Source organism: Anguilla anguilla, chromosome 6, assembly GCF_013347855.1.
Source record: "Anguilla anguilla isolate fAngAng1 chromosome 6, fAngAng1.pri, whole genome shotgun sequence".
NCBI classification, from domain to species: Eukaryota; Metazoa; Chordata; class Actinopteri; order Anguilliformes; family Anguillidae; genus Anguilla; species Anguilla anguilla.
Genome location: NC_049206.1, coordinates 20,477,009 through 20,504,885, shown reverse-complemented (window position 1 = coordinate 20,504,885; position 27,877 = coordinate 20,477,009). Strand labels below are relative to the sequence as shown.

The following is a 27,877-nucleotide window of genomic DNA, read 5'->3' as shown; positions in this document are numbered from 1 at the left end:
AACAGTCACCATCTCTAAATCAATGCAGATGTACTGATAATTTCCCGGAGAAACTAAAAACCACAGGACCGCCGCAATGACACCCAAATGAGCTCTATGCCTTCAGACAAGTTTTTGTAGGCAGCCGATTCGCCGAACACTGTGACCGGCAATAAACGTGACGTGCTGCCACCAACAGGATGTGGCCTGTAATGAGAACGTCACATTCCACAGATGTCTGTGTCTCCCCTGTATGAAAATGTACTGTACCCCAGACAGTTACTCATATAAACCCCTCGTTTTGGGGAGAGAACCCACTGGAGATCTTTTCCATGGTCATTCAAACAAAATTAACAACACAAATGTTTTTATATATATATATATATATATATATATCTGCGCACATGTGTTTTAAACAGCTCAGAGGAGGGGATTAGGGAAAATGTTCCAGTATGACTCCTTGTTGCGTGTAATTAGGCTGGACGGTATGCTGATGACTAAGCAGGGAAACATTTGTGGCCCTGAGATGACGGTGGCGCTGAGATTTTCCATTTTTTCATCAGACATTTTTCATCACAATTATTCGTTTTACAAGGATTTCTTCTGTTATCAAAGAGAGATGCAGGGAGAAGGAGAGGGGGATTGATGGTCAAATGGTCAATTGCCACGGTCAATTACAGTCCCTTCAATGAAATGAATGTTGTTGTCTGGCACGGTTGTTCTCATCGTTGACTCTTGCCCAAACCATATGTTTTGGATTTTCCAAGTCCCAGCTGCTCTCTCTCTCTCTCTCTCTCTCTCTCAATTTCAAAATTGACTTTCCCACTTTTGCAGTATTTACACTCCACTGAAGACCTTTGATCTTGGAAAAATGGAAAAACTCCAGAATGTAATTGCATTATATGCATTTCTTTTTGCTGGCAATGTTCAGGCAGAGGATCTTCTGGTGGTGGAAGATTTGTGCTTTGTTTTTCCGGAATAGTCTGTACCAAATCTCCCTTCTTTACCCTAATTGGATTTCTCACCCTGGATATGAATTGTTCTGCGGGGTTTATTTGGTCCCGTTCTCTGGTGTGGGAGCCTTTCTATGCTGTATTACTGTTGATGCTACCCCTCAGCTGTGTGCTGGGCCCTCCCCCATGTGGCCACACCCCCTCCCAACACCGGAGAGCTGCCAAAGAAAACTCTGATAGAGTACATTTTACACTGAGAGTGTTCCTTTCCTCCAGTGCAGACTCATATAAACTCTGCTTGAGCTGTATTAACACTGACAGTTTTACTGTGTGGGTTAACATTATTTATAGCAAATAAACAGTGGTACAGAAAAGCCAATGAGAAGAGAAGAGCTCAGTGGCTTGGTTGCTAGGCGTGTTCACCAAGAGAGCAGATAGCTAGCTTGAAACTGGGGATATTGGCCAACTATGACCAAGGGTTCTGCAGCTGTAGAACATGATGCAGATGTTCTATATACAAACCAGATGGTCAGCTTCTGAGCTGCTTTGGTCCTACTTCTGGATTCCAGGAGGGTTTCAGCCCTCCTCATGAATATTCAGCAAGCAACTCAATGAAGAACATGAGCAAACTTCAAGATTACAAAAGCTGTATTACCACCTCAGGTATGTGTAAATATCATGTGAACTGTGCAGCGTGTGATTTATTCCTTACATATATTTGTTTTAATATATATTTTAACCTGGGTTGGTAAAAACCCAATGGGATTAGCAGAAAATCCTGTCTACCAGCCAGACGGGCCTGTGCCAAAAATTCTCATGTTGTATGTTGATCCGTTAGCATCCTTAAAAACTAATCTGTACCAGTCACTCTAAATCAGTCAGCCAAAGATTAGGCAGTGGATCCCATTGGGGCATTAGTATGGACTGCAGTAACAGGTTCTTTGACCAGGATGAAATTTAGCTTGTGTCATTGCGAACTGTGGCTAGGAATCGTGTGGTCCAGCAAATAATTGGTCATAATGTCACCCAGGGTTTTCCCTGCCTCGTTGCTTAATAGCAACTCCTGTGATCAGTCGGGTCAAGCATTGCTCAGTGAACTCTTGAGGAATCTCATTGTCTATTTTGATGTTGACCCTGGGAAAAAAGATCAAAGGTTGGACTGCTGGCAATCACTATGCAGTCTACGAGAGAGTGCTAATGGCATCCCACTGTCCTCAGTCCATTAGGGGTACCACTGCCAAGAGACCTCAGCTAGGAATTCATACCTGAAGGCATCCAACACTATCAGTCTGGGAGAAGAGTGACTGGATAATGGGGCTGGGAATGGGATAATTTCACTTTTGGTACTTAGTTAAATTTTAAAGCAGATACTTTACTCAAGTCATATTATATGGGAGACTTTTTAATTTTACTGTAGTTGTTTGAATTATAATAATAAAACTTTAAAAACATAAATAAAACGTTTAACTACTTTTTATATTCATTTATTTACATTACATCTCACTGTTGACTTATAAAATGCCTTAGGTAGTAGTAACCAATCATACGCACAGCCTTATGAAGGTCTGCTTAGGTTTAAAGTAAGTCTTCTGTTGAGAGCATCAAACATTATGCACGTCCTCACACGGACTGCAGTGGAACTCTCCGCCTCTGAGGTTTCACAGGCATTCAAACGCAAGTCAGTAGACTAGACAAGAAGATGCAGGTCTGTCTCTCTCTCGGCCCCTCCCTCCCTCCCTCCTTCCCTCCCCGACTCTCTCGTTAGAGCTCAACACGAGCGTGACACGATGAGAACAGACTTCATTAAGGACCGGCTGAACACGCGGCGAGCCGCGCCGGAGGTACAGGGCGCCCTCGCCTGGCCCAGTTTCTGGGCGGCTTCATCAAGGCGTGACGTCTGCGCGGATATATGCCTTGCTCCAGGATGGAAAAACCGCAGCAGACTTCTAATGGCCTAATCACAGCCAGCCAGCAGCCACCGCACGGATCAGGGCCCCGTCCGCCCGCACGGGGCGCACCGGAGAGGCTTCGGTGGAAAAATGAAACCTACGTTCCGCTGTTTCGTTTTCCCTCCGGAGGAAACGCAACCATTTCAAACCGTCTGCTGCAAACTACGATTATATCCACTGAGGGGAATATACCAACGTTTGCTTTTGTATTTTTTTTTTTTACCGCTCCCTTTCTAGTGTAACTGTTGCACTTTAAAAAGATGCTTGATAAAATTCTTCATGAAAAGTATTAAGCTTAGAGGAAAAGGGCAGGGAATAGACATGTTCTCAGAACAGCTCAGAGATTGATTACCAAGTCCTGTTTGAAATAAATGAGTTGAATGTGCAACAGTAAAATGTGCGCCCTCTGTTGATGATAGTGGAAATGACAAAAAAACAAACATCACTTTTGTTGAACCCTTGACCAAGGTACTTCATCTGCATTGCTTCAGTAAATATCCAGCTGCATGAATTAATTGTATTAAAATAATATAAGCTGTGTAATCACTCTGGGAAAAAAACAACTGCTAATGCCTAAAATAAATAAATGTAAAAAATAAAAATAAATCAAGGATCCTGAAATCTGGCTCTCATGGCCAGTAACCCTGTTGATGTTCAGTTCTGCCCTCTAATCAGAGACTGATTTAAACCTGACACACCAGGTGAGGGTAATCTCTCTGGCCAATCAGTGACTATTGACTATTAGGCAGAAGAGAAAGCCAGTAGTCACCTTGAGGGCCAGATCTGAGCATCTGTGATGTAAATGTTTCAGAGTGTTTTCAATTGCTCCCGTAGAAACAATTCTAGTGGGGCTGTGCGAGATAAGATGCTTTAAGCTGCACTTAATATTCCAGTTTTCTAATTATCAATCATTTCCCATGTAAAATCCAACTTACTAAATGCAGTGGCTGGATAAATGAAGCTTTTTTTGTTTTGAGATTATTCTGTGAGCTTTGATACGTTAGGCTACCTTTATGAAGCTTTTATATGAAGGAAATAAAAAAATGCTAATTCTGTTACAAAAATGGCTGGACTGCAGAACTGAAAGATGTGCAACAGATGGGCCTCTGTTTAGACCAAGTTTATTTTCAGATTTTTAAATACCATCCAAGATCATCCATACAGTATCCCAGTGATTATTTTCTCCAAATGTCAGCTATTTCTTGCATCAGAAATTCCCCTCCATGAATATGGGCAGTCCAGCCCCAATGAGGAGATCTTTCCCTAGCAGACTGATAGCAAAGAGCTAGAGGCCCGCAATGGGAGGCTAGGTTTTCTGTGAAAACATAAAGAGAATTATATCAATCATGAAATCTGAATATTCTCAAATTGACTACAGAACCACTGTCTATTCTCAATGGCAATCCATAGTAGATTTATCATTTCCCAAACATAAAGAACATATGCACAACGCTTATATTGAATAACAGTGGATTAGTTACTACTGAATTAGAGGAAGGGGGAAGAAAGTATAACTAGGACCACAATCAAAAGCAAGCACACACACACGCGCGCGCGCGCACACACACACACACACACGGCACAATGCTGAAGTCATACAGCCCTTACATTAACATGTCCTGAGCGGAGCAGCCTGAGGGTCAGCATGATGACAATGGTGAGGGAGAGGATGAAGATAGCAGTGCTGCAGAGCAGATCTGCTGCCTGTAGGCCAACGTGGTACCACTCATAGTGCAGCGGGTCCAGGCACAGGCCTGGGAACCTCAGGTACGGGAAGGGGAACTCCACCGCATGGCCCAGGTATTCGGTCCCCACGGCACCAAAGAACGAGTAGTAGCAGCGAGGCCCGATCATTATGGATGCCACGGCAACCGCAAAATGCATGGGGCAGGTCACGGTACACAGGATGGAAAACATGTAGCACAGTTCCCACTGAAACACACACAACAGAGGCAGAATCACAGAATCTCATGGCTGGGACCTGTGATCACCAGGCCAAGCCTTAATGCCTTTACCCTTCTGATGCAACAACATCAATAGTCCCCACCCCACCCACCCCCGCACCCCCCAAAGAATGCTGTGCACTTCATATTCATACTCAGAACACACAGTGACTGTATGTCGATCATCCTTGAAGGTCACTTGTACTATACTATACAGCTTGCTAATACAGTTTGATTTCTGTGAGAGGAACAGAACTATGCTCATGAGTGCTTATTGGGCTTGTGTATGGCCAACAAAGTAACCATCAACCTGCAAGTGAGGGGGGGGGGGGGGGTGTCTACTGAAATGTAGTTTTGTACAGAGAAATTATAACTTCATAAGCTGTTAATAAGACATTCATGACATGCTAGGATACCATTACTAATTTATAAAGCGTTTATAAGAAATTGAGATGCTTTAGAATTGAAAATGTCAGCACTTATGATGCTTTATGAATGCCTTATTAAGTGAGAAATTGGTTTTGGAAAATGAAATGGTTATATGTACGTACATGTATGGCCATGCTTATCAGTGTTTACCATTGACTTTTTCTTTTGTTCTCTATTTGCCACCAGTAGACATGTTCCAGCAATGACTACCTGGAAAAAAAGAGTAGAATTAAGGCTGGTTTATTTTTATTTGAATACTAGACAGCAAGTAACACGTTCAAATACAGTAATAGATTACATTCCCTCAATATATTTTTATGATTTTTTCCATATAACACATGGGATATTCGTTAATGTTATTGCATAATTCAGAAAGTACACTCGTTTACATAACAGGTACTGCATTATATACCGAATTCATTTTATTGAGGCAAACATTAAGGGTTGTTACTAAATCCTGTAAACCTGGAACACTGGATCTAATTTATGACATCTGACGCAACTATGGTTATTATATCAGAATTGTGTTTTGAAAGTGTACATGTTCTGATTAAAAAAGTAAGAGTTCTTCATAACATTTTATTAATATATTATTCTAATTGTTATTTAATTGATCTGCCTTCGACAATCAGTACAACTGGACTATATCATCTGTTTAGTGTTATTGATACTCCATCATATTTTAAAAAGCAAAAGTGGTAGGGAAGCGAAATTAACTTGAATGAAAAACATATTTTACCGTTTAGGTTCACAAACAAACATGATTTGTACAGAGGATTTACAGAACACGAACAGATTCGTTAAATCGCATTCCTTGAGCACAACTAGAGCCGAAGCCACTGTAGGTCAGCAGCAGGACAGCACTTCGCACCTGGTCATTTAATCACTTAGATTCATTCAATACCCACCAGCAATCCTGTCCAAACTGGAGCGGCAATTTTGGTGCTCCATCCTACATACCACGGCTTGTAGCTGACCACGGGAAAGAAAGCAAAGATTCCCGACATCAAACTAATAGTGCCGAAAGCCAACTGACTTCGCCCAACGCAGCGGAATAAGTCCACCATTGTAGCCAAATTCCTCCACTTTAAGTAAAAAATATGTAGCGTTTCCGTGTGTGACCGCGAGTTTCGCGGCCTCCGGGTTCCTCGGAAACAGTCGTCAGCACACACTCTGTAATCGCCGTGTACACACAAGAACTTCATGATAAGATCTATGGACTGCCTCTTCGCTGTTTGCTGGCATATAGGTGTGGGAGGCTAAAAACAAAGACGCTTTTACCCCGCTCTGCAAGAGCTATAAACGGCCAATTAAACAGACTCAGTCTGGTCAAGCAGGGAAAGGTCCGCCTTGTGTAGCCTACCAGGTCCAAAGGACCGCGACTGACCCTCATCTACCAATTTACCTTGCAATTGCCTAATTCTTCAAATGTGCTTTAATTTAGTCGTTATTTCCGGTCGATAACTTTCAGCACAGTCTATGTTAGGCTTGTGCTTCGCGTTACGCTACCTGCGTGGAAAATATTTTTCATTTTTAGATGTAGGAGGCAATGTATCCTGAAATTTCAGGCTGTCCTGATACCTTTTTACAACGAAGGCCTTCTATTAAGCCGGTACCGCTTCGCACTAAATCACAACCCAGTGAGTTAAATAAATAGGCTAAAACATTATTTAAAGTGACAAGGTAGACTATAGCTTTAAAATGTCTTTATTTTCGAATTTCAAAGAAAAAAAGCCATGCGAAACACAAGCACAGTATAGTTAGGATATGACCTGGTGGGAAAACCCTCAACTCCTTATCATCTGCAATAAAAGAAAAAAAGAAGAAAAGAAAAAGACATAGGCCTACATGAATTAGAAATAGGCTACACTTGGGAGAATTCAAAGGGACATGAGTGAAATGAAAGGTTCCCGGTTTCAGCAGTCAGTTCATCTTATTCACAGCTGCCTTTTCTGTAGACCTGGAGTTGCATAGAACTAGAATATTAGTGGTACAAATCACATATTTTAAAACGTAAATATCAAGTTTTGATTGAGGCTTTTTTTTTTTGTAAAATATCTCCTCGATACGTTATCATCATTACAGCAGTTTTATTGCTTCGAAAGTTACCTCAGCTAAACAACAAGTGCTACTTCAACATCAAACATCCTCGTAAAACGTCCAGTTGATTGTCTTCGTACAGTGAATTCAGATAGAACCCAGTAAAATTCCACCCTTTAAGCTTGATGTACATATAACACTGGCAGTAATAGAATAATTATAATTTTAAAATCCTCTGCCACTCAGTGGCAGAGAAGTTCACTTGGGAAATAAAATACATAGAGATTTACAGTGGCTTTTTAGAAAAAATCTTGATAGGAAAATTAAAAACGTTTGTACTAGCTAAAGCAACGTGCATATAGGCATGTTACAACGTCCTTGCAATAGCCTATATCTTACACTAATTACAAAAACTTGTGAACAGTAATAAGTGGGGTTGGACTGGACGGGAAACAGTTTCACTGACACCTGATGTTAGATTAAAAGTTGTTCACGGGAGATGAAGTGGTGTGAGAAAGCAGAGGCCACCAGTTGGTCGCTGGTTACCGAGAAAACACACCACACACACACACACACACAAAAAGACCGTGGAGTGTTGAATCTAAAGGGAGTGCGCACCCAAGAACTACAGAGCGTGCTCAGAGATCTATCCTCTCTATGTCACAGTGTGAGCGCGCATCGCGGAATTAAGGCAGTGATAAAATACAGACACATTTATTTATGATTTGTATGTATATAATCCGACGTGTGATTCGCTGTGACAGGCTACTCCTGAGGCAGGGGCCACATTATTGACAGAAGACGGAGTACAGGTACCGTAAATAATATTATCAAACTGAGGTTTCCACCAGCAATGCGCACTACATTCTGTAAACTAAACACAGTGCAATACTCTGGTTTGACAGTATCTACCAGGCTTAATTATCAGCAAGTCAGAGCGGAGGGTTTTGCAACATACAGGGAAATAAATAGTACCTTAAAACAATGATGATCTATTTACGTCTTATTTACATGTGAGCTTTCAGGATGTACCTGTACAACAAACTATAAAAATTACTTGGCTTCATTCGGACCTTGACTATGACTATGCATAGAAAAAAATATTTGAAAATTGATGCCGTCTTCCTCTTAACCACACGTTTTTGTTGGCAATGTCTGATGATAATTATAACGTCTTCATTTCCGCTACACGTGTAGCTATGTTTTACAGATCCATTTTCTAAAAAATTGTTTTTAAAAGTGATCTTCAAATATTTCACTCTTCAAGCCACATAAGACCACAAAATGTTAACACTGATTTTAAATCAGGATTTGTTTTACATATTGGCTAATCTTTTGACAACCGATATAAGCTATACTAGCTTTTTTTGTCAGATATAATCAAATATATTAAGATAACTGATTTTAAAAAATCACTGAAACAAAGACTGAAATGGTGTCTGGAACTGTGTGTAATGAAAGTTTCGCAATTTCTATAAAAATATCTGCTTTGCTAAACTGTAACATATGAGTTTTGTGTACATAATACAGGCAGTTCATTAAACTGACTACACTTTTCAGATTTGTGAAAAATTATTCCTCTTCTGAGATACACATACTGTGCCTTGGCCAGCTTCACCACGATACCACATATGACCACAGGGTGGCAGAAAAGAACAAGTTATTTGTGACATTGAATTGAAACCATTTTGATGCAGCGAGAGCATTCATGTGTTCACATTTCACACCCCGTGTCCCATGCGTATATAATAACAAACAAAACAAAACCCACTTTACAGTAGAGATCATACTATAATGACCTGGATGAGGTTGAAACTGATTACCATCAAAAACTAATGTACTAGGACAGAGTTGAAATGTCTTGAAACACCATTGTTAAAAAAAAAAAAAAAAACTTCAAAAACAACAAAACATAAATATTGTACAGAATCTGGGAACATAAAAAAAAACTTCACAATCACAGCTGGGAGATGCAGATATTTCTCAGGCATAATGCAGCTTTCAATCCAGAAGATCCACAGCTGTTAAACAGGTAATAATTTAACCCCCGATTACAAAAAATGAAGAAGAAAAAAAAAAAGAAATCTGCCGGCAGTTTATGATGAATGGAAAGAGAAAAAAACAGATAAAGAAAAAAAACTGATACTAACAGATGCTCTAAATCTACATGTTAAGACATATTACACAACACAAAAAAGCCTTTTGGTTTAGAAGCCGTTCTATTGCACACACAGTCTTTTCAAAGTGTAGAAAAAAGCGTAATTCCCTTCGAAAGAGTAATGGAGTCATAGCTTAAAAGGTGATGTTTTTTTCCCTTTTTGTAATCACAAGGACCATAGGCAGTGGCTTATGGGTAGGATGAGGGCGTATCACGCCGACAAGTCTGATATGACCAGTTTGTCCATCTTATTTCCAATTTCTGATGGGACAGTGAGCTCATCAGATTCATAGTCATCCTCAAAGGACCTAGAAACACGAACGGGGAGAAATAAAAAATCTCAGTCACCACTGAGTAATGTATTTCTATAATTATCATGTTGCTAATAATCAAGGTAAATCCTCCAAAGGCCCAGCAATTAATTTTTGTCCACTGTAGGGGACACAAGTCTCTGGGCTTCATTTCAATAAACAATATTTTAGAAACTATTGACACTGCAAAATGTTTTAGTCATCCAAGACACATTATGTAAAAAAAAAAAATCAAATATTCAAAAACAAAATTCACATAATTTTGCATATTTCGCTTATGTAATGGCCCTGACATTTTCATGGTTGCAATGCTGGAAAAGCCCCAGTAAGATCTTGGAACCACGGCAACTGTCCCTCCATGAGAGAATCATGCATGACGGTTAGGCAGAGACACGCCTCCTCACCCCTCCTGCAGCTGCTCATTGGCTGTCTCTTCTGCCACCAGAATCTCATACTCCTCCGCTGCGTACTTGTCCCAGTCGGAGGGCTCCGGACACTCGCTGTCCAAATCCTGCCAGACAGAGAATGCCAAATATTTCAAGGCTCTATGAAGTGAGTATCCTGTGGCTAAGGATTTGTCCTTTATCTGATGCCCAATACAGGCTGCAACACAGAGGCTAATTCATGGAAGCACGTCCAGTATGATAGATCATGAATCATGCAGATATTTAACACAACATGATTCATAATTACTGACTGATGGTAACAATATTACCAAGGATGTACAAAGCAGGTGTTCATTCTATCTGACAGCGTGAAACATTTTTTTCATGTAATATAATAAAGCAAAGCAAAATATTTTTCAGGGACCGATTAGATGGGAATTATGAAGATGGCCGATACCTTTTGCACTGCAAAGGGATCTCTCTGCTCATGGTCCAGGTACTTCTCCAGGTTAAAGAACGTGTCGTAGAATATGTGAGCCATCCTGCACCGTTTCAGGTCATGAAGGGTTATTTTCCCTGTGGGGAGAGGCATGGTCCGAACATGGTCAGAACACAATCAGAAAACGGTCACCTCTTTTTCTTAACCTGACACATACACACAAAAAGCGTTATACCTAATGCTTCTCCTAGTAGATAGATACAAAAGATTTGGTCAAGTAAAACTAGAAAATGTCCTGTAAACAAGGGGTTCCAATTGTCATGACCTTAATGACTTGAAGCAAAATGGAATGACAACCCATGTTACGTCAAGAATATTGGCACAGCTAGGGGTTGCTGGCTAAAAATAACCGCTAGCCATGGTGACATTCATGACAAAATATAAGTTTGAGTTCCATAGGACTTTCATAAAATGGATCCATCCCTATAGATTCACATGATTTACTGGCTACTGGCTATTCTCTAGAAGAAATGAGCACAGCTATTATTCAATACTGTAATACTATACAATCCTATAATAGTTATTATTCTAGATACCGATATTAGGTTTTGAAGTATTTGAAAATGAATCTGAGGGCCAAAAAGCTTTTGGACAAATGTGTAAGCCAAGCCTGCGGCCTTTGCAAGAAAATGTAAATGCTATGTCCAGCCAAGTTTCCTGTGTTTTCATTTCATACAGTTTTGTCTTAGGTGTTTAAAAAATTCCACAGCTCAAAGCGGCATAAAGTGTCTGCAAAAAGCAGGCCTTGCCACACATTCCTCTCGGGAGGAGAGAGAGAAAGGGAGCGAAAGGGAGAGAAAGGGATGGGCATTGGACTACGATCCGCCCAGCTGCCATTGCCTCACCTTGGCACTCGGGCTTGACCAGGTCCAGCATCTGGCACAGCAGATCGTGGAAGGGCAGCGGTTCGATTCCCATGCCCTCCATGCGCTCACACTGCTCCTCGTAGAAGTACTCCAGCTCAAACATGGACAGGACCCCGTCCCCATCCAGGTCCATGCATCGAAACCAGTACTCCACACTTATGAGGGGGAGAGACAAACAGCGAGTGAGAAACACTGATGGTGGTAGTATGTGAGTGTGTATGAATGTTACGGACGCTGATGGTGGTAGCGTGTAGGTATATGTGAGTAGCACCTTGTGAGGTTCTTCTTATCCTCTTCTGAGATGAGGAACCAAACAAAGTCTGCGTAGCTCATCCTTCCCTCCTTCTGCACTGAGTTTCCTCTGAGCACCAGGAGGGAGAGAGAGGGATAGTGTGAAGGACAGACAGTTAGAGACCACAACCCTCAAATCTCCATGACGATAGCCTTTTACACATGTCTCACGTTCAACTTAGAGCCTATGTTAACAAACAAGCAAACGGATAATACTTAGAATTTCATAGATATATTATGAGCTATTTCGCTGTACAATCACATCATGAAGTTATGTTTAAAAATTTCCCATCTAATGAAGGGTTCTCATTTTATGGTGGGGAAGTATCTTCTAAACAGAAAGCAGTGCCAGTAATAAATGCTTTGGAGCAAGGTCAGTTTCTGTTTTCCATCTTTCAACATAGTAAGAAAGCCACCATGGATATTATATCTCACCTGGTGACTGCTCCAGAAAACAGACGCTCTATTATCCTGTTGGATGAGGCTGGAAAAGAGGGGAAAATACATCACAAAAAACGTCATGACAGCTTCCCTGCATGTCCAGGTCCTCAAAAAGCTAGTTTTTGTATTGGGGTAGTATCAGTGGGCAGAACTGCAGTATCACGGGTAGGGAACTGGGCTTTTAACCCAAAGGCTTTAGGTTCAGTATCCAGGCAGAGCACTCCTGTTGCACCTTTCAGCAAGGTACTTAACCTGAAGTGTTTCAGTACATATCCATCTGTACAAATGGATACTGTCTTTAAAAAAAGTTCAAGCTGATCAGTATAAGAATGTTAGTGCTCAACAGCATTATCACAGCATTCATGTTTCATGGTTTAAGAGCCATAAAAAACATCAACATACAATGTGACCTATTCTGCTTTAATATAGCTGTGATTTGAAGTAATGTCATTTATTCAAGGGTATGCGTAAAGAAAATCTGAACTTCCGCAAACCAGCGCTACTTACCGTGGTCATTATATCTCGCCAGGTCCTTATGATCAATGAAGAGGTCATGATCAGTGTCCAGCTCCCAGAACTTACAGTAAATGACATAGAAGTGTTCATAGGAGAAGTAGTCTGTGATCTGATTAATATCGTCCTCTTCCTCCAGCAGGGCTAAGGTCTGGCGGGTACAGAGAAACACTTTATTACTTTACTATTTCATGTTCATGTTCAACATACTGTACGCATGTACAGGAAGTGGGCGGTCTCACCTGCAGGAAGTTGCTCTTCCGCAGCTCAGTCATGGTGATCCTCCCTGTCCAGGAGCGGTTGACTGTGTAGAATATCCTCTGAATCACCTGTCAGACGGGAAAAGGTTATGGTAGGTTCCTGAAGAGTCATGCCAGTCATGGGAGATGCACCATGGGAATCTTCCCTCCATACACAGTGGTAGCATTGCTGCCCCTGTTTGATAAGGCCATGCCAGGCATACGCACTGTCATCAGGGTGTTACACAGCCTGGGGACGTAGAGTGGATGAGGACTGCCTCTTCCTGGTATGCCCACAATCCCCAGCTATCAGCAAGGCATCAGCTTCTAACAATAGGCCTGTGACATTTTCATAATTTAAAAAGCCACCTGATGTCACCGATGTTATATCACCTGCCGTGTTTAATGTCACATGCCACATTAGTCTGGAAAACTGCTTTGGGTACCAACTAACCAACCAAACAGCCAAAAAACAATTAAATAAATAAATACTTAGCATAATAATATAATAAAATAATAGAAGAAGAAGAAGAAAATAATAATAATAATAATAACAATAATAATAAGACACAAAAATGACAATGAAAATATGAATAATTACAATGAAGCAGATTTATAGATGCATGCATTATTATGCATGTATTTTATATATTTATATTGATGTATTTTATATATTTTATAAGGTAATAATTGTCTGTCCCTCAGCGGTATTTTGAGTGAGTGGTGTTAAACTGTGGCTGAAATTAAATAAGATGAGGTAGACTGCGGTGACAGTAGGCCTTGGGACCAGATGTCAGACGTGGTCTGAATAAAGCTACTCTGCCTGGTAGTCCGTAAACCCGCCCAAGGGCCCAGTAAGAGAGGTGCCACGGCTAAAGGAAGTGGCTAAATATGGGCGCTTATGGGGATGGCTATCCTTGTGTGCCGCTAGCGTCATTCTTTCCATGGTATCTGCGATGCTGATATCCCCAGCAGGAGTTATGGCAGGCCCACAGGCTATCAGGTGCTCAGTTTTCTAGTAAGCTTTCCTAGTAAGCTAGTAAGCTTTTCTGCTAGCTTTACTTTGACCGCACATCATTTTTTATTTTGTGTACATTTTAAATAATTAAATTGACCAGTCTATGAACTCACAATATTGAAAGAGAAAAAAGAGAGGCGAAATAGCTAATTAAAGTTTCAATACGTCACCTGAAAAAATAAGGAGAAAGAGACATGGGGATTCAGCCTTGATACAGTTTTTCGATACTTACAAAAGAAAGAATATAGAGCCAATATAGAAACACAAGTCAAAATGTGTTCTGAGACACCAGTACAATGCTATATAATTCACCTGTGTAAGATTGTGCAATAATTATTGGGGAAAAACATTGTACAGTCAATTACAATATGCTAACCTTGATGTTCTTTCCTCTTTCAAGATTCCAATGAACACTGTTTTGACCTCCTTGACTAGACACCAAGTGACCTACATCAAGTGAGAGGCTCTGACAGGCCAGCGCGGTGCTCCCTACCCGCCGCCGCAGCTTGGCGAAGAAGTGCGCCGCTTACCGTGGTAATGTACCGGGAATGGAATTCAGGGGCGTCCTTCAAAAACGTCAGCCCTGGATGCGTGTCCACGATGTCCTGAAATGACAGACAAACGACAGGGCGGGTGACGCTCGTAACATTACCCATCACAAAATATATTCAGTAAGAAAACTAACAGCTCCAGTGGTTTGTAGGGCGACTGACTATTCTTCTGTGAATGACTGACTATTCTTCTCCACTCTTTTGTGCACTTTTTTAAACTTTCATTTTCAGCCTGGGGCCAGTGCTGCCATGTGTTTCTACCACCCATGAACGCAGACAGCTGATTTCGCTAATTAGTTCTACCTCCTGCCTGCACTAATTACCAGATCCAGGTGACTGGAACAAAATACTGGGGAGGACTTTTATTTTCTGAACCTGGATTTTCCACCTCTGCTCATTAAGGTGGCAGGGAATAATTTTACTGTTTTTTCCCAAATAGTGTCCAGTGGGTTTTTCAATTACCCCTGGAAAATGTCAAATGTCAAGTGCTGTTCGACAACCCAAGTGAAAATGGTGATGTAAAAAATACAGACTAACCTTTAGACTGTGAACAATCAAGTGATGCAGAGATAGTCATATTTGATATAACATTGACGGAAACAAGCAGGGTCATCTTTTCTTTGTATTTCATAAAACAGATTTGATGATTTGAGAGACACTTCTAAGAAAACAGCCGGATTAAAAATTGATTTAGTACACCATGTGGAATGGTGGACAAAAAGTCCAGGCTCCAGATGTTTTAATAATCTCAGGACGCTTGTGATGTTCTGAATTTAAGAGCCGGGTATATGCATAACAGAACTCGGTAAAGCCGGTGTCTTTGAAATCGGTCCTGCTGGCTTATTCCAATTCATATTTCAAGCACACTACCAGAAGTTTAACTTAGAATGACAATGAAGCCGCGTACCCCTTAGAAACACCTTTGGCATGACAAATAGTGAAAGAGGAACTTAACAGTTACAATGTAACATGTTTTCATATAATGTAACATTTTAGCTAAATACAATTACAAATGAATGAACTGTTGCTTCAAATCTAAGAGATATTTAGATAGGCAATGAGTGATGAAGACAGACTGATGTTTGAACTTTTTTCATTCAAAAATTGGAGAACAGATCTTTGTCATAAATTGGTTTATAAATGGAATGTAAAATGAGAGTGTTCAGACGTACATGCCAAGCATTCTCCAGTCAGTGTTTTTTTTTTATACCTGTAACAGTGGGATGAAGTCCTCCTGCTCCAGGTAGTCGCAGCCTGGCTTTGCTAGCAAGTAAACAAACTTGGAAGCGTCATCGTAGCAGCTGTGTAACAACCTGCAACAGGAAGTAGACAGGATCCGTTCAGTAAACCCTCTCCCCCCGTGACTGTAACAGAAAAACCAGCGTTCAGTTGTTGGTCTGCAGTGATGAGCGAGGGCTCCTTACTTCCTCCACATCGCAATAAACGAGTGAACGGAGACGAATCCCGTTCTCTCCCCCCCAGCGCTGTTGAACAATGGGGCCTTCCAGTAGAGTGGGCAGCCACATGCCTGCGGAGGGGAGAGACAGAGAGCTCACAGCAAAGCGCTTCAGCCTGCCCTGTGTCCAGATCCTAGCACCGAAGGCTTGCAGCTACTGCTACCACAGATGTTTTATTGCAACCAGATGGTCAGCTCCTGAGTTCTCTCCTATTTCAACCCTCTGGGAGATTACGGTTGGGCAAACCTTCTGTTTCTATCCAAGTAATTATTATTAGTATTATTATTATTATTATTACTATTAATAATATTTTTTGTTTTGTAGCTCAACACAATATTATGAGTTCAGTGGTCACTGAAATTTGAAAACATTGTGTGGGTAACAAAAAAGTTAGCCTGGATCCAGACCCTGAATCTCTGTCATGCCCACTATAGAGAAATGTTGTTGGGGGATTCAGGGTCTGGATTTTCCCCCATTCTAGCCAATTTCTGTTGGTCAAAACTGGGCTGGCCAATCACCACATTTGTCGGTGGGGCTAATGTTGGTGACATCATCAAGCTCTGCCAGAGCCATGCAGACCATTACAGCAATGGCAGTGGTCGTGGATAATATAGATGCTTCTACCGAGGCTGTTTTAAATAATTTGTCAACGGTAACTTAAATTGGAACAAAATTGTGCATTGAAGGCATTTCTTCAAAGGGGAGATGTTTTTGAAGTTCCCCCCCACAGGATTTGGTGAAAGTTTAAAATATCAGTTAGCCGGGTACGTCAGTCACTTTTGCCAAAACAAATTCAAACTCTCTTCCCACAGAAATCGGATAGAATGAGAGCAATCCCAGACCCTGAATCCCCCGACAACATTTCTCAATAGTGGGCGGGATCCAGGCTACAAAAAAGTAACAATAGATTCAATGTCTAGAGCAAAATCAATGGGGCACCCAGGAGCTATACTGGTCAATCTCTGTGGCCCTTTTACAGGAAGTGTTAAGTGGACTTTTTCACACACGTCCACACATCAGGAAGGTTACAGGCTGAAAGAAAGAGGTGTGAATTTACAGGAGAGTGAATTCAGCTGGAAACACAAACCTGAGACTCCCCTGGTGGCCACTACTGCTGAAGCGGGGTTCTGAACTCCTCTGACAATGCTAATGCGTTTTAGCGGATTTCTCCAAACTTTAAATCTCCGCCTTCCACTTAATTCTGTCGTCCGTGCCCGGGGGGAGCGACCTACCTTCGCAATCTTTCCCATTTCGTAAATATCGGCCTTCTCTTCCTCGAACTCCGTGAAAGCCGTTTCCACTTTGCTGATGGCTTCGTCAAAGTTGGCGCTGCCGTTCGGAAGTCCTTTGGGAAAATAGAAGCGTGGAATGTGTATGGAGCTGGGAGGGGGTGCGACCACTATTTTGCTGGCAGGCGGCGGTGTGGGTGGACGGGGGGTAGGGGTGGACGGCGCTGGGACAGGGGCTGGAGGCGGGGTTCCCGGTTTCTTTTCAGGCTTGTTCTGGACCTGTGGGAAAGGGAGAGAAGGAGGGAGGGGAGAGGGGGGTTGAGGAAACAGAAGCTGACAGGTTGATTTCTCAAGCTTCCTTCAACAGGAAGTCTTCATTTTAATGAACATACCAGGACTTACACAATAAAACTCTCAAGACACCATATGGAACAGAGAAGCTCTAACTGACTTATCTTTCTCCAGGGCTGGGTACCATCCCAAACACAGCTCTACAAATACTTACCATATGCCATTCACAGGAGGGTTCATCTTAGGATCCCATATTAGACAGCAACAAATTACAGCATGAAATATCATATTCAAGATACATTTTTAATATTCAACTCATGTTACATGAATGAATGATGTATTACTTTGATCCACACACATATAGGCAATGTGCACTGTAATATGCTATGTAAAAAGTGTGAGTCGCTCTGGATAAGAGCGTCTGCTAAATGCCTGTAACGTAATGTAAAGTGCACTAAAAAACATATGTGGTACGAAATACTGTATGATGTCATTTTACGCTATATATGACAAAAACAATTACATGAACCCAGCAACAGTTGATGAACTTTAAAATATGCATAAACATGCTGTTCTCATATATATGTATATAGACAATGCATAATTATAATATTACATATGTACATACATAATAATATAATTATTTACATTCTTATATATTTTATTAAATCTCTATTTTTTCACAGTAGGTACAGAGACCAAATCCCATTTTAAACAATATGCCTTGGAGACTGTGTGTCTGCATTAGAGGTTCAATTAAATACAGAATAGTTCTATATTTTGGATTGGACAGGAGGCTAATATGTCAAGTTACAAATAACTAGCCAGGCTTATGTCATGCAGCTACAGAACTGAGAGTAAGGTCCATTGTATCCGATAAATATGAAGGTTCTGCAACAGCATGTGTAGTCATGAGCTGAACACTAGCTCTGGAATACATGAACATTTCCACATGTAATGTCACTCATGTATACCTCATCACTTGGCGACCTACTCCATGGTGACATAATACATCATCACTGTGCGCTGGCAGCTGAATAAACACAGTCATGGTGCCTGACATGCAAAAATCCCTGAACAGACCACTCAACGCAAAAAGTGATGTGCAAATAAGAACTAATGGAAGATGATCTGTAATGTTACACAATCAGGTAAAAATGGCCATCCTGAAAAAAACTCAGTCCTAACTAGCATTATTCAACCACTCAAAATGAAAACCAATGTACAGCTAAAGGTATCCTGCAAATGTCTTGAATTTCAATGAGTAAGAGCATTAATACTCTTATAAGCAATTTATGTTAATATAAAACCCACAGCCACAGCCACATGAAAAAATGAGCGTATTAAAAAATATAAAAAATATTATTACAGTACCATAAAGAAATACCAGGCATCAAATAGAACTACAACTATGCTTGACCAAAAAACACATTTGCTGGATGATATAGCCACAATCCTGGCTGGATGTGAGCAGTCGGTTAAAGGACCCCTGGAGATCTATGAGACCCCAAGTGTAGTCCAGTGAGAAGCGCTGACTTGGATGGTATGGCACTTTGTGCATATTCAGCTCAACTATTCATTCTTTCTCTGAAGCTTGTTCTTGAACACTGATATTTTGTCTCAAGTTCCAAACAAATATGCCTACATTCAGAGAGTGCCCCCCAGGTACATATATCCAGGAAAAGCCCCCCAGGTGCCCATATTCAGAGAATGGCTCCTAAGCGCACATATTCAGGAACAGCCCCCAGATGTATATATTCAGAAAGTGACCCCAGGTACACATATTCTTAGAAACGGCCTCCCCAGTTGCATAAAGTTGGAGCAAGGCCCCAGGCCTCATATACAACCAGAGGAGCCTGCCCAGGCCTGTGGAGGGGGAAGATGTGATGGGTTCGAGTTTGGGTTAGGGTGAATTTAGCGAGGGCACGGAGAGAAAACAAGCTCCTCTCGCAGAGCAATCCTGTTCCTCTCAGATATCTGCGAGAACGGGGGAGCACTGGATTATCGGCGAGCCGATCCTCTCTTGGATGAAACGACACAACGATGAGAGCCTTTAATGAGAGCATTCCAAAACTCAATCCAACTTGTTGGCATCCTATCACTCCACATACATTTCAAAGTCACCCAAAACAATCCTAAATTCTTAATAAAAAATTATTGCTTTCTTTGAAAAACTTTAAGAAGAGATCAACCGGACAGTGAAATCGATAAAATGATGTGACTGTGACTAGGCCTTAAAATCAAGGAAAAAAAAAGCTAGTCTTTTCAAATTAAATCTGTGTCACAGAGTTTAGGCACTGTAGCATGACAGGGCCGCAGACACAATGGCAGCCACGCGCCGATCGCGCGGTGCCTGCGTAGCAAAAATGCAGCAGGAACGAATACACCTTGAAGAAGCCCTTGTAAACATTGTTTGAAGGTTATTAAACTCATTTGCCCATTTGGAACAATCTAAAAGCTGATAATTCTAACCTAAATTCCTTTCTCTACTATGCGGACGCCATGCTTCGCTCATGACGCATTCTCCTTTAAGTCAAAGAAACCGATTCATTTCACGGAGAAATGAAAACAAATCTGAGATTGAAATGACGCACAAAAAGACTGAAAGTTGTACACCGAGCCTGTGATGCGCGCATCGCTGGATTGCCGAAATGAGTACATTCTGATATTGTGCTTAAAATCAAAGAGAAAAGCCCATGCGTACAGTACGTATTGAACACAACAGCTGTAGAAGAGGTCCAAACCCCCCCCCCCACCCCCCGACCGGCTCTCCCCCCCCTTTCTCCAGCCTCCCAGCCAGATTCATTCTGACACTGTATTCCTGGCGCTCTGCGCTATTAATAGAGCTGTTGGTATCTGCTTGCAAATAGTTTGTCTTCAATGGCATGTGAGCGCTCGCGGCGGCGGCGGCGGCCTCGACCGGAGAGAAGGCACCGGGGCGAAATGTGACTGACCTGCGCCTGCTGGAAGGACTTGAGCCTCTTCTTGAAGCGCGAGGGGAGGACGAAATCGCAGCCGCGGGCCAGGAAGGCCAGCTCCCCCCGCAGGTCGGGGTCCCTCCGCAAAGAGGTCTCCTTAATCATCATATTGGGACGGCGATTCAGAGCGACAGCGAGAGAGCCTCGCTCTCCAAGCTCCCCGCTTCAGACGGGCTAGTCCTCGGAACGGCTGTCCCCACCCGGCGCTCCCCGCCCCCCCCACCACTCCTTCCCTCCCTCCGGCCGCCAGACCCGAGCCAAGACCTCTTCACTCTCGGAGCGCTTCCTGGGTCCCGGAGCCGGACGCGTCTTGGCACAAAGGCGAATTCCCGGTGCTTTCCCTTCGGAGTCTGCCTCCGGAGCGCTGGAGCATTGTACCTCGACTGTGGGAGGCCCTGTCGAGCCCCCCTCAAGTTCTCCGAAAATCCAAACAATCTACCTCCTCAGCCGCTGACTCCCTGCGCCTCTCTGGTGCACTGCTCTCTGAAACATGACCCCTCCCTTCTCAGATCTGGCTCTGGGACGTTCCACGGCACGCACACGCTGTCCTGACGACCAGGTTGGGGGGGGGGGGGGGGGGTGTCAACTTGTGCGTGTGTCCATGTGTGGGCGAGTGTCGGTGCGCGTGTGTCTGGTGCATTGTGGGGGAGCAACCACCACTCTAGCCCCCCACACCCCCCCCCCCCCCCACACACACACACACACTTTCAGAGATGCTATACTTAGAAGCCACACAGATGAAGCACTAATTTGTGTCAGTCAAGTTACTGAGAGAAAAGGAAGCGCTAGCTGCAGAGAGAGCACTAAACCCCTGGGTACATGATGCCAGGGGCATTACCTCACTACAGACCATTCTGGCTTTTACCTTTATGGTAAGAACTGATTCCATTTCATTTTAACCAAGCGACTTTGATTATAACCAGATTATATGATTCATACGATGTCTTTGGCTATTTGCCATATTCATTTTGTTTCCAATGCTGGAACAACATCTAAGGCATAATTCTCCTGGTTAGATATCATGTCATGGCTTTGTGTGTGGGGTGTCCATATGTGTGACAGATTAAGGAAGGGCAATAGGGGAATTCTGGAACATGTGCAAGCACCTCAAATGTCAGCTAAGTCACCTGTGCCTGCTGCTTTTAGACCTCAAAAACAAAGCTTGGGTTCCGCTCAGAGAAAGCCTTGCTTCAAAATCAGGGACTTCTCACAGCAGCCATTTACCAGAACCGTACAATACTCCAAATGACTGAAATGTTTTGAATAATCACAGGTAAAAGCATTCGCCAAAGCCTGAATTTCTGAGAAAATCTTCATTCAATTTGATGTTATTCAGTTGTGTCACAGACAAAAAAGGAGACCAAATCACATAATTGTATTGAATGTCAGAACAGGTCATGTAATAAATAAGTACATTGAAAATAGCTTTCACATGAAACCAATTTCGTAAATGAGCTTGGTATTATCTGGAAAGGTCCAGAAACTCTGAATGTACTCCACTCACAATATAAACACAGGTTCAAGGCTGGGTGTGAAACCACCAGAAGGGATTTACAGTGCCCTCCAGTGTCCAGATGGGAGTACTGCCCCAGAGGCAGTCTATTCTGACTGATTTTTTCTCCAGAAACAAAGAAAACACATACGCGCACGCACACACACACACACACACCCACATACAAACTACAATAGCCTTACTGAAATAAAGTTTTCCTGTAATAAAGGTCCAGAAAAAGCGGTCTCTTTAAAATTTTATAGGAGCAGAATGGAGCAGGTTATTTCTTTCTGTCTCAACCCTGATAATGTCCCCCCCATATAAATAACAGACGCAGTCTATTGGAGGAGGCCTCCTGACATTTCAGCTGCACATAGCAATCCCAGAATTCCTTGCCCTGGCTCTGGCAGCTGTTTGGAGAATATCAAACACATCAAGATTCCACAGCGGTCCAGGCCGCCCAGGCTGAGTCCTGGGTCCCAGTGTCCGATCTCTCCTGAACTCAGAGCGGGGAAAACTCGACCCTCGCTCAGCTTGTCCGGTCAGCGACTTGTGTAAAACACAAAAGCACAAACACTCCTAAGTGACAGTGTCCCTTTCCAGGTGAAGCAGAGTTCCCTCTTAGTCTCGATGAATTTTTTGGTTAGCGTAAGTTGGGCTGCTTTCAGGTAGCAGGGAACAACTACTCCCTCCTCCCCCATCCAATTGTTTACATGGGGTTTGCAAGCGTGGAATCACCATACCCTCCACTTTAACCATAAGGAGTCATAATGCCTAAGACAAAATGAAATACCATCTGTGGCTGAATGAGTTATTAATAGCGCTGTGGACAGTCCCTGCTCTTTCTTTCTGCCTACGAGGACGTTCTGAAAGGGCACATGTGTTAAAACAAGCCGTTTCCCCCCGGGCTTCCACAGAGAGCAGTATTAATCCGCCTTCTGAATGCATTCCAACCCCTAGGCTAACATACATGTAGCAGTATTCTCACCGGCACAATATCTCCCCCCCTCCCCCCCAAAAAAAAGGAACAGGCACCATCCAATTGTTTTATTACATTATTGCGTTCATGGACATTGTACTGTCTGTTGATCCTACTGGTAATTGCCTTTGGGGCAAATCCAATAAAATTAGGATTAATGGGATATATCACATTACAGGCATTTAGCAGACACTCTTGCCCAGACGACTTAAACAGCTCTTGCATTATATGCAAGTATATGTGACGACAAGATGAATGGCTCCATCCACTTTCCTTAAAATCTCCTAAATGTGAGCTGACACTGGCATACAGGAGTGACCATGGGCTTGTCTGAATTGGGTTTCCCCCAATAAGGTGTCAGAGGAGCAACACTAGGATGAAGGGTCACCTTGCCACCGCTCGGTCCCAGGAGTAGATGCTGCGTCTTGGGCACTTGGAGCGAGTTCAAAAACACTATGAATCACTCATCTGCCTCCTACCACAAAACGACCCATCTGTCAGCCCATTTCGTACATGTTTCTGACCCTCCCTCCAACCAATTAATTCACCGTCAGTCACTCTCAGTTGCCATAAATTCTTGAGAACTACAGCTCTCCCAATTTTTCCTGGTAGAAACGAGAGAGAAGGGCTTGTCGTGATCTGTTCTTGCCATGCTCTGTGTCATTGGCAGAGAACATTTTAGAGTACTCTACTTGTCCCTGACTCAGAGTGGAGGGTCCGGTTAATGGGAGGGGCTTTTGTAGACAGCAGTGCCATGTCATTCATACCTTTCCCCTCTGTGGGCTTCCAGGAACCACTAAGCTGACGCAGCCAGAAAAAAATAGCCTATTAAGAAGCAATACACACACACACACACACACACACACACACAACTATGAGTTTTAGAAATTATATACATTGGTGATACTTCACACACACATGCATCCACACACACATATGGACACACAGACACATTAAAAAAAGAAATTAATAACTGTATGCATACGTTATAGATTGTATTCTATTTTAGAATATGCAATTTTACAATAGAAATATATTTTCATGTTTATAATTTACATTTGTCACAGGGATAAAGACTGAGCAGGTCTCAACTGTGAACTGTAATCACTCCGGTTCTACTTCAGTTATGTGTTCCAAAATATTTTGCAGAAGTTAGATATTTGCAGGAGTTGGACATAAATTAATTCCATTTTCTTACACCGCTTTCTAGCAGGCACTGAGGCAAGCACAAAAACGTACGCTACAAACGCGTGCCGAGCTTCCTGTATACGCGTTGCACGCACCGTAAAGTGAACATAAAGCTGTCACACAATGATGAGGTCATACTCCTTGGACACTAAACCGAGAGGGGAATGCTTTAGGAGAAGGCTAATGTGTGGGGTATATGTGCGTGTGGCTGTGATTACGGGACGAAGGCGGGGGAGAAGCGTAAGTTATGGCGTTCTTCTCGCTCAGCGTTCCTCAGCTGTTTCGCCGCCGCCCGTAATCCCCGCCCGGACCGGCTTCATTACCGCCATGGCCCCGGCCACCGCGGGGCAGCTGCAGGGTGTATAAATAGGAGACGGGTCACCCTCGCCCGTCCCCGACACCCACCCTTTCTCACAACCGTTCCCTCTCCCAGCCCGGCCAAACTGTCGCTCTCGGCCTCGCTGCCGGGAAATCATTTCACGTCAGTTTCTATAATCGGAGACTTACAGGACAGGTGCAATTAATTTCACCAATGTCTTACAGTTGTAAATTCTTAAGTACACTAACTTTTTTTTCCTTTTACCTTTTTCCTCCACTTCTTTGAGTGTGTAATATTTTACTGTGATATTCTGTCATGCTCATGTACTTTGGTATTACAAACCAATTTTTGTCACGGCAGTACAGCGAACTGAAACTGACGTCGGCGATTCATAAGAATTCTACGTTAAATAATGTTTGTGCGATTTAAGGACAGCGCGTCTAAAGATTCCGGCGGGGATGAAGTGAGGTCACTCTCCGGCCCACTCCCACTTCCAATGCCAATCCCAGCATTTTCAGATGAGCCTTCGGGGCTAGCGCTAGTGTTCCTAGCTCACGCACTTGTTATACCATAAATCACAAGTTAAGTATGGATTCAGGAGCTGAAATCCAACTCTAAGCAGCTGTTAGTTATCTGAGAGTCATGTAGAATCCCTGCTGGTGATGTCCAGTGAACTGCGTGTCGGTCTCAAACTGGTGACGCGCAGGGCTTTACATGATCGTTACCGTTTGATCTTACATGGCAGCACATGCCGTATCTTTAGCGCAGGGGATATTCGGCAGAATAATTATCGTGCTGTGACTTCGCGCCAGAGGAACCTGTGTTCATTGTGCAAAGTGAACTACAGAAAAAAAAAATATGATTAAACTAAATAATCAAACCGTAATAATCTCTCAACGAAGTCACAGTAACAATCACCTGAGAAAAAATTCAATTTTAGGCCAGGAGGCCACGTCAGAGGGCTACATTTAGAAAGCATGGGGTGTGGGTAGGTGGATTGGCAAATGTCTTCCTGAGAGACACACTAGTAGGCTTAAAGACCCATTTCTGGTTGCCTGCCCCTTCTTCCCACTCCTCTCCTGGATCCGGAAACTCCCAGCATGCATTGCCCAACACAGCAGGTGTACTGATATGAGGAGAGGGTATCTAGGCGCGACTCTCCTGAAGAAGAGATGTGCGTGAGCCGCTCGAGTAACTGGGTTTCCCAGCAGTGTTAACACAAAATGGGGGACATTAACACGGTTTCATAATGAGGACCTACGGTCCGAGGAACTCAAAGTCAGAAGAGGGCCGTTTCATCTATTCGGGTCAGGTCCAGTTCCACTCGGCTGTGACCAAAAAGCAGGCTTAAAGATACAGGTACAAAGTGAAAGCCAAGGATATAGAAGAATAGGAGAAATGTGCGATTGACTAAAATGAATTGGACTCTGTCTGGCACAGCACCCCTTCTGTCAGATCATAACGGTGATAATTACTATTAGTGCTCATCAACACTTTTGGTCCCTCACTTCTGTGAACAAAAACCCTTGAAAGAGAGAAAGGGTACATGAATTATATGTAACGGAATAAACTTAAGTTTTTAAAAGAAAGATTCATTTGGTTCCCAACGTAGAGCTGAGTATATCCAATTCCCACCCCAGTTTGGAATGGCCAATCGTCTGCAACCGCAGCCACGTTCATGTGTGAACCCCACTGCCAATTCGGGAGAGTGTAGACATCCACGGTTCTCCTCTGACACGCACGGTGTCACCAGCTGCTTCACCAGCGCCACAGACTACAGCCAAGCTCAAACTTTACTTTGTTACCTTAAAACATTCTGGTCTCAGTTTGTAGCAACTCCAAAAAAAAGAGAATTGTGGGCCTGATCCCGGGTTTGCAGAGCGGTCGGAGAGCAACAAAGAATATTCTCAGCGTCGGCTCGAATGTGGCCAGGGTTAGTGACCACAAAAGGAGAGATTTAAGGAGCGAGACCACGGTTCGTTGAGTCAACTGTGAGACTATCACAGGTTCGAGCAGTGCCGTCAGTTTTAATCAAAGAGCCTGGCCACTGTCGCCACTGCGGTGACACTCTGCGCGAACTTATTCACACAGAGTCCTCCTGCCTCTCCCTGTAATCTTTTCAGTAGCTGCTCTGGTTGTGCTCAGCGGTGTTGTAAAATGATCCACGCAGATATGGCTTCTAATTGCAGTTTATTTCTGCAGCAGGCACCGGGCAGATTTTAGACACACGCTCACACACATGCACACACAGACACACACGAGCCTTTTGGCGTGCTCATTCGAAAATAGAAATGGGTAATGCCATCACCATAGCGATAACCCTTCACCTGGATTATAAGAGGCTCTATGGAATGTGGAGCTAAAAATGCATTCTCATTTCATCACATGGATTATGTCATTGCTAAATGACAATTTCCTAAATACGGTCCAATCTATTTATATTTTTTTTTCTCACAGGACACCCAAGGTTTGATAAAGGATTATGAATTCTGAATTACACCTTCAGAATGGGGCCTTAGCTACAGCTATCACTAATCACATATTCTAATAATTCCAGGACACTCTACAGAGCTTGTAAATAATGTTGGAAATGCTCCACTGACTAACATTCTGCATTTACAGTAAACATCCAGTAGAGGGAGCCACAATTTTTGAGGTGAATGTCTCTATACAATGTTATGGAGTATGAGCTCTCTAATTCCTCCCATCTTGGCCAGGAACTAAAGATGTAGTGTCAAACATGTGGAGTCCTACCTGCACATTACATATCTTCCTTCTCCACAAATGTGCTTTACTGCAGCTAGAACTCTTAAAAAATGTATTTATTTATTTAGTTGAGAAGTATGTAAAGTCTATACTTTTAAATTTCATATTAGACAAACAAATGTATATGTGTGTTTGTTCAAGGATGCCTGGATAATTAAGGGCTTGCCACATCCTCCTCTCACTCGCTTCCTTTAACATTCTCTGCTTCCCTCAATCTCTCTCTACCCATCCTTCTTTGTCAACCTCTGTCTCTCTCTTTCTCTTCCTCGTTCCTTCTCTTTCTCCTCTTCTGTGTTTCTCTGCTCATGGTCTCCAGTGGTCTTGTTTACCACTCTGCTGTCTGTCTATTTCAGGGACCCTGCTCTGGCTCAGAGCTGTTGTCGGTCATGCCGACACTTCACAAACAATCTAGGCTGGCAGCGTGCCGACCGGCGAGGCAATGCCCGTGCTCTGGGGGCTACCGGGCATCAGGTCTGCCCCTGCCGGGCCTCCCCCGGCACAGCAAGGGGCCGCATTACACCTCCGACCTCTCCCCCGCAACCACAGCAACAGATTACCACATCACTGAGACAGGAACAATGCAGGACCCCATCTGCACTCAGTGCCACCCCT

The 27,877-nt window shown here is 42.9% G+C and overlaps 2 protein-coding genes across 4 annotated transcripts in view; both read right to left on the bottom strand.

Moving 5' to 3' along the window:
• Positions 1-3,988: 3,988 nt before the first annotated feature.
• LOC118230617 (transmembrane protein 212-like) lies at positions 3,989-6,866 on the bottom strand. The gene is made up of 4 exons (XM_035423779.1): positions 6,162-6,866; positions 5,404-5,463; positions 4,490-4,813; positions 3,989-4,196 (listed from the first exon to the last, which is right to left on the bottom strand). The coding sequence occupies exons 1-4, from the start codon at positions 6,456-6,458 to the stop codon at positions 4,188-4,190; spliced, it is 690 nt and encodes a 229-aa protein (XP_035279670.1). The 5' UTR covers positions 6,459-6,866; the 3' UTR covers positions 3,989-4,187.
• A 78-nt stretch (positions 6,867-6,944) lies between these two features.
• Positions 6,945-27,877, bottom strand: part of ppp2r3a (protein phosphatase 2, regulatory subunit B'', alpha) — a 77,945-nt gene continuing 57,012 nt past the window's right edge. For 2 of the 3 annotated variants that reach the window (XM_035423775.1, XM_035423777.1), the window contains exons 4-15: positions 17,256-17,531; positions 15,991-16,094; positions 15,777-15,879; positions 14,546-14,620; positions 13,001-13,087; positions 12,753-12,909; positions 12,240-12,288; positions 11,785-11,874; positions 11,493-11,668; positions 10,606-10,724; positions 10,167-10,273; positions 6,945-9,759 (exon numbers count right to left, since the gene is read on the bottom strand). In XM_035423775.1, coding sequence (XP_035279666.1) covers positions 9,663-9,759; positions 10,167-10,273; positions 10,606-10,724; positions 11,493-11,668; positions 11,785-11,874; positions 12,240-12,288; positions 12,753-12,909; positions 13,001-13,087; positions 14,546-14,620; positions 15,777-15,879; positions 15,991-16,094; positions 17,256-17,531 — 1,440 coding nt within the window. In that variant the 3' untranslated portion in view covers positions 6,945-9,662. Of the gene's footprint in view, positions 9,760-10,166; positions 10,274-10,605; positions 10,725-11,492; positions 11,669-11,784; positions 11,875-12,239; positions 12,289-12,752; positions 12,910-13,000; positions 13,088-14,545; positions 14,621-15,776; positions 15,880-15,990; positions 16,095-17,255; positions 17,532-20,497; positions 20,719-27,877 lie in introns of those variants that run through there. The other variant, XM_035423778.1, reaches the window with a different exon arrangement.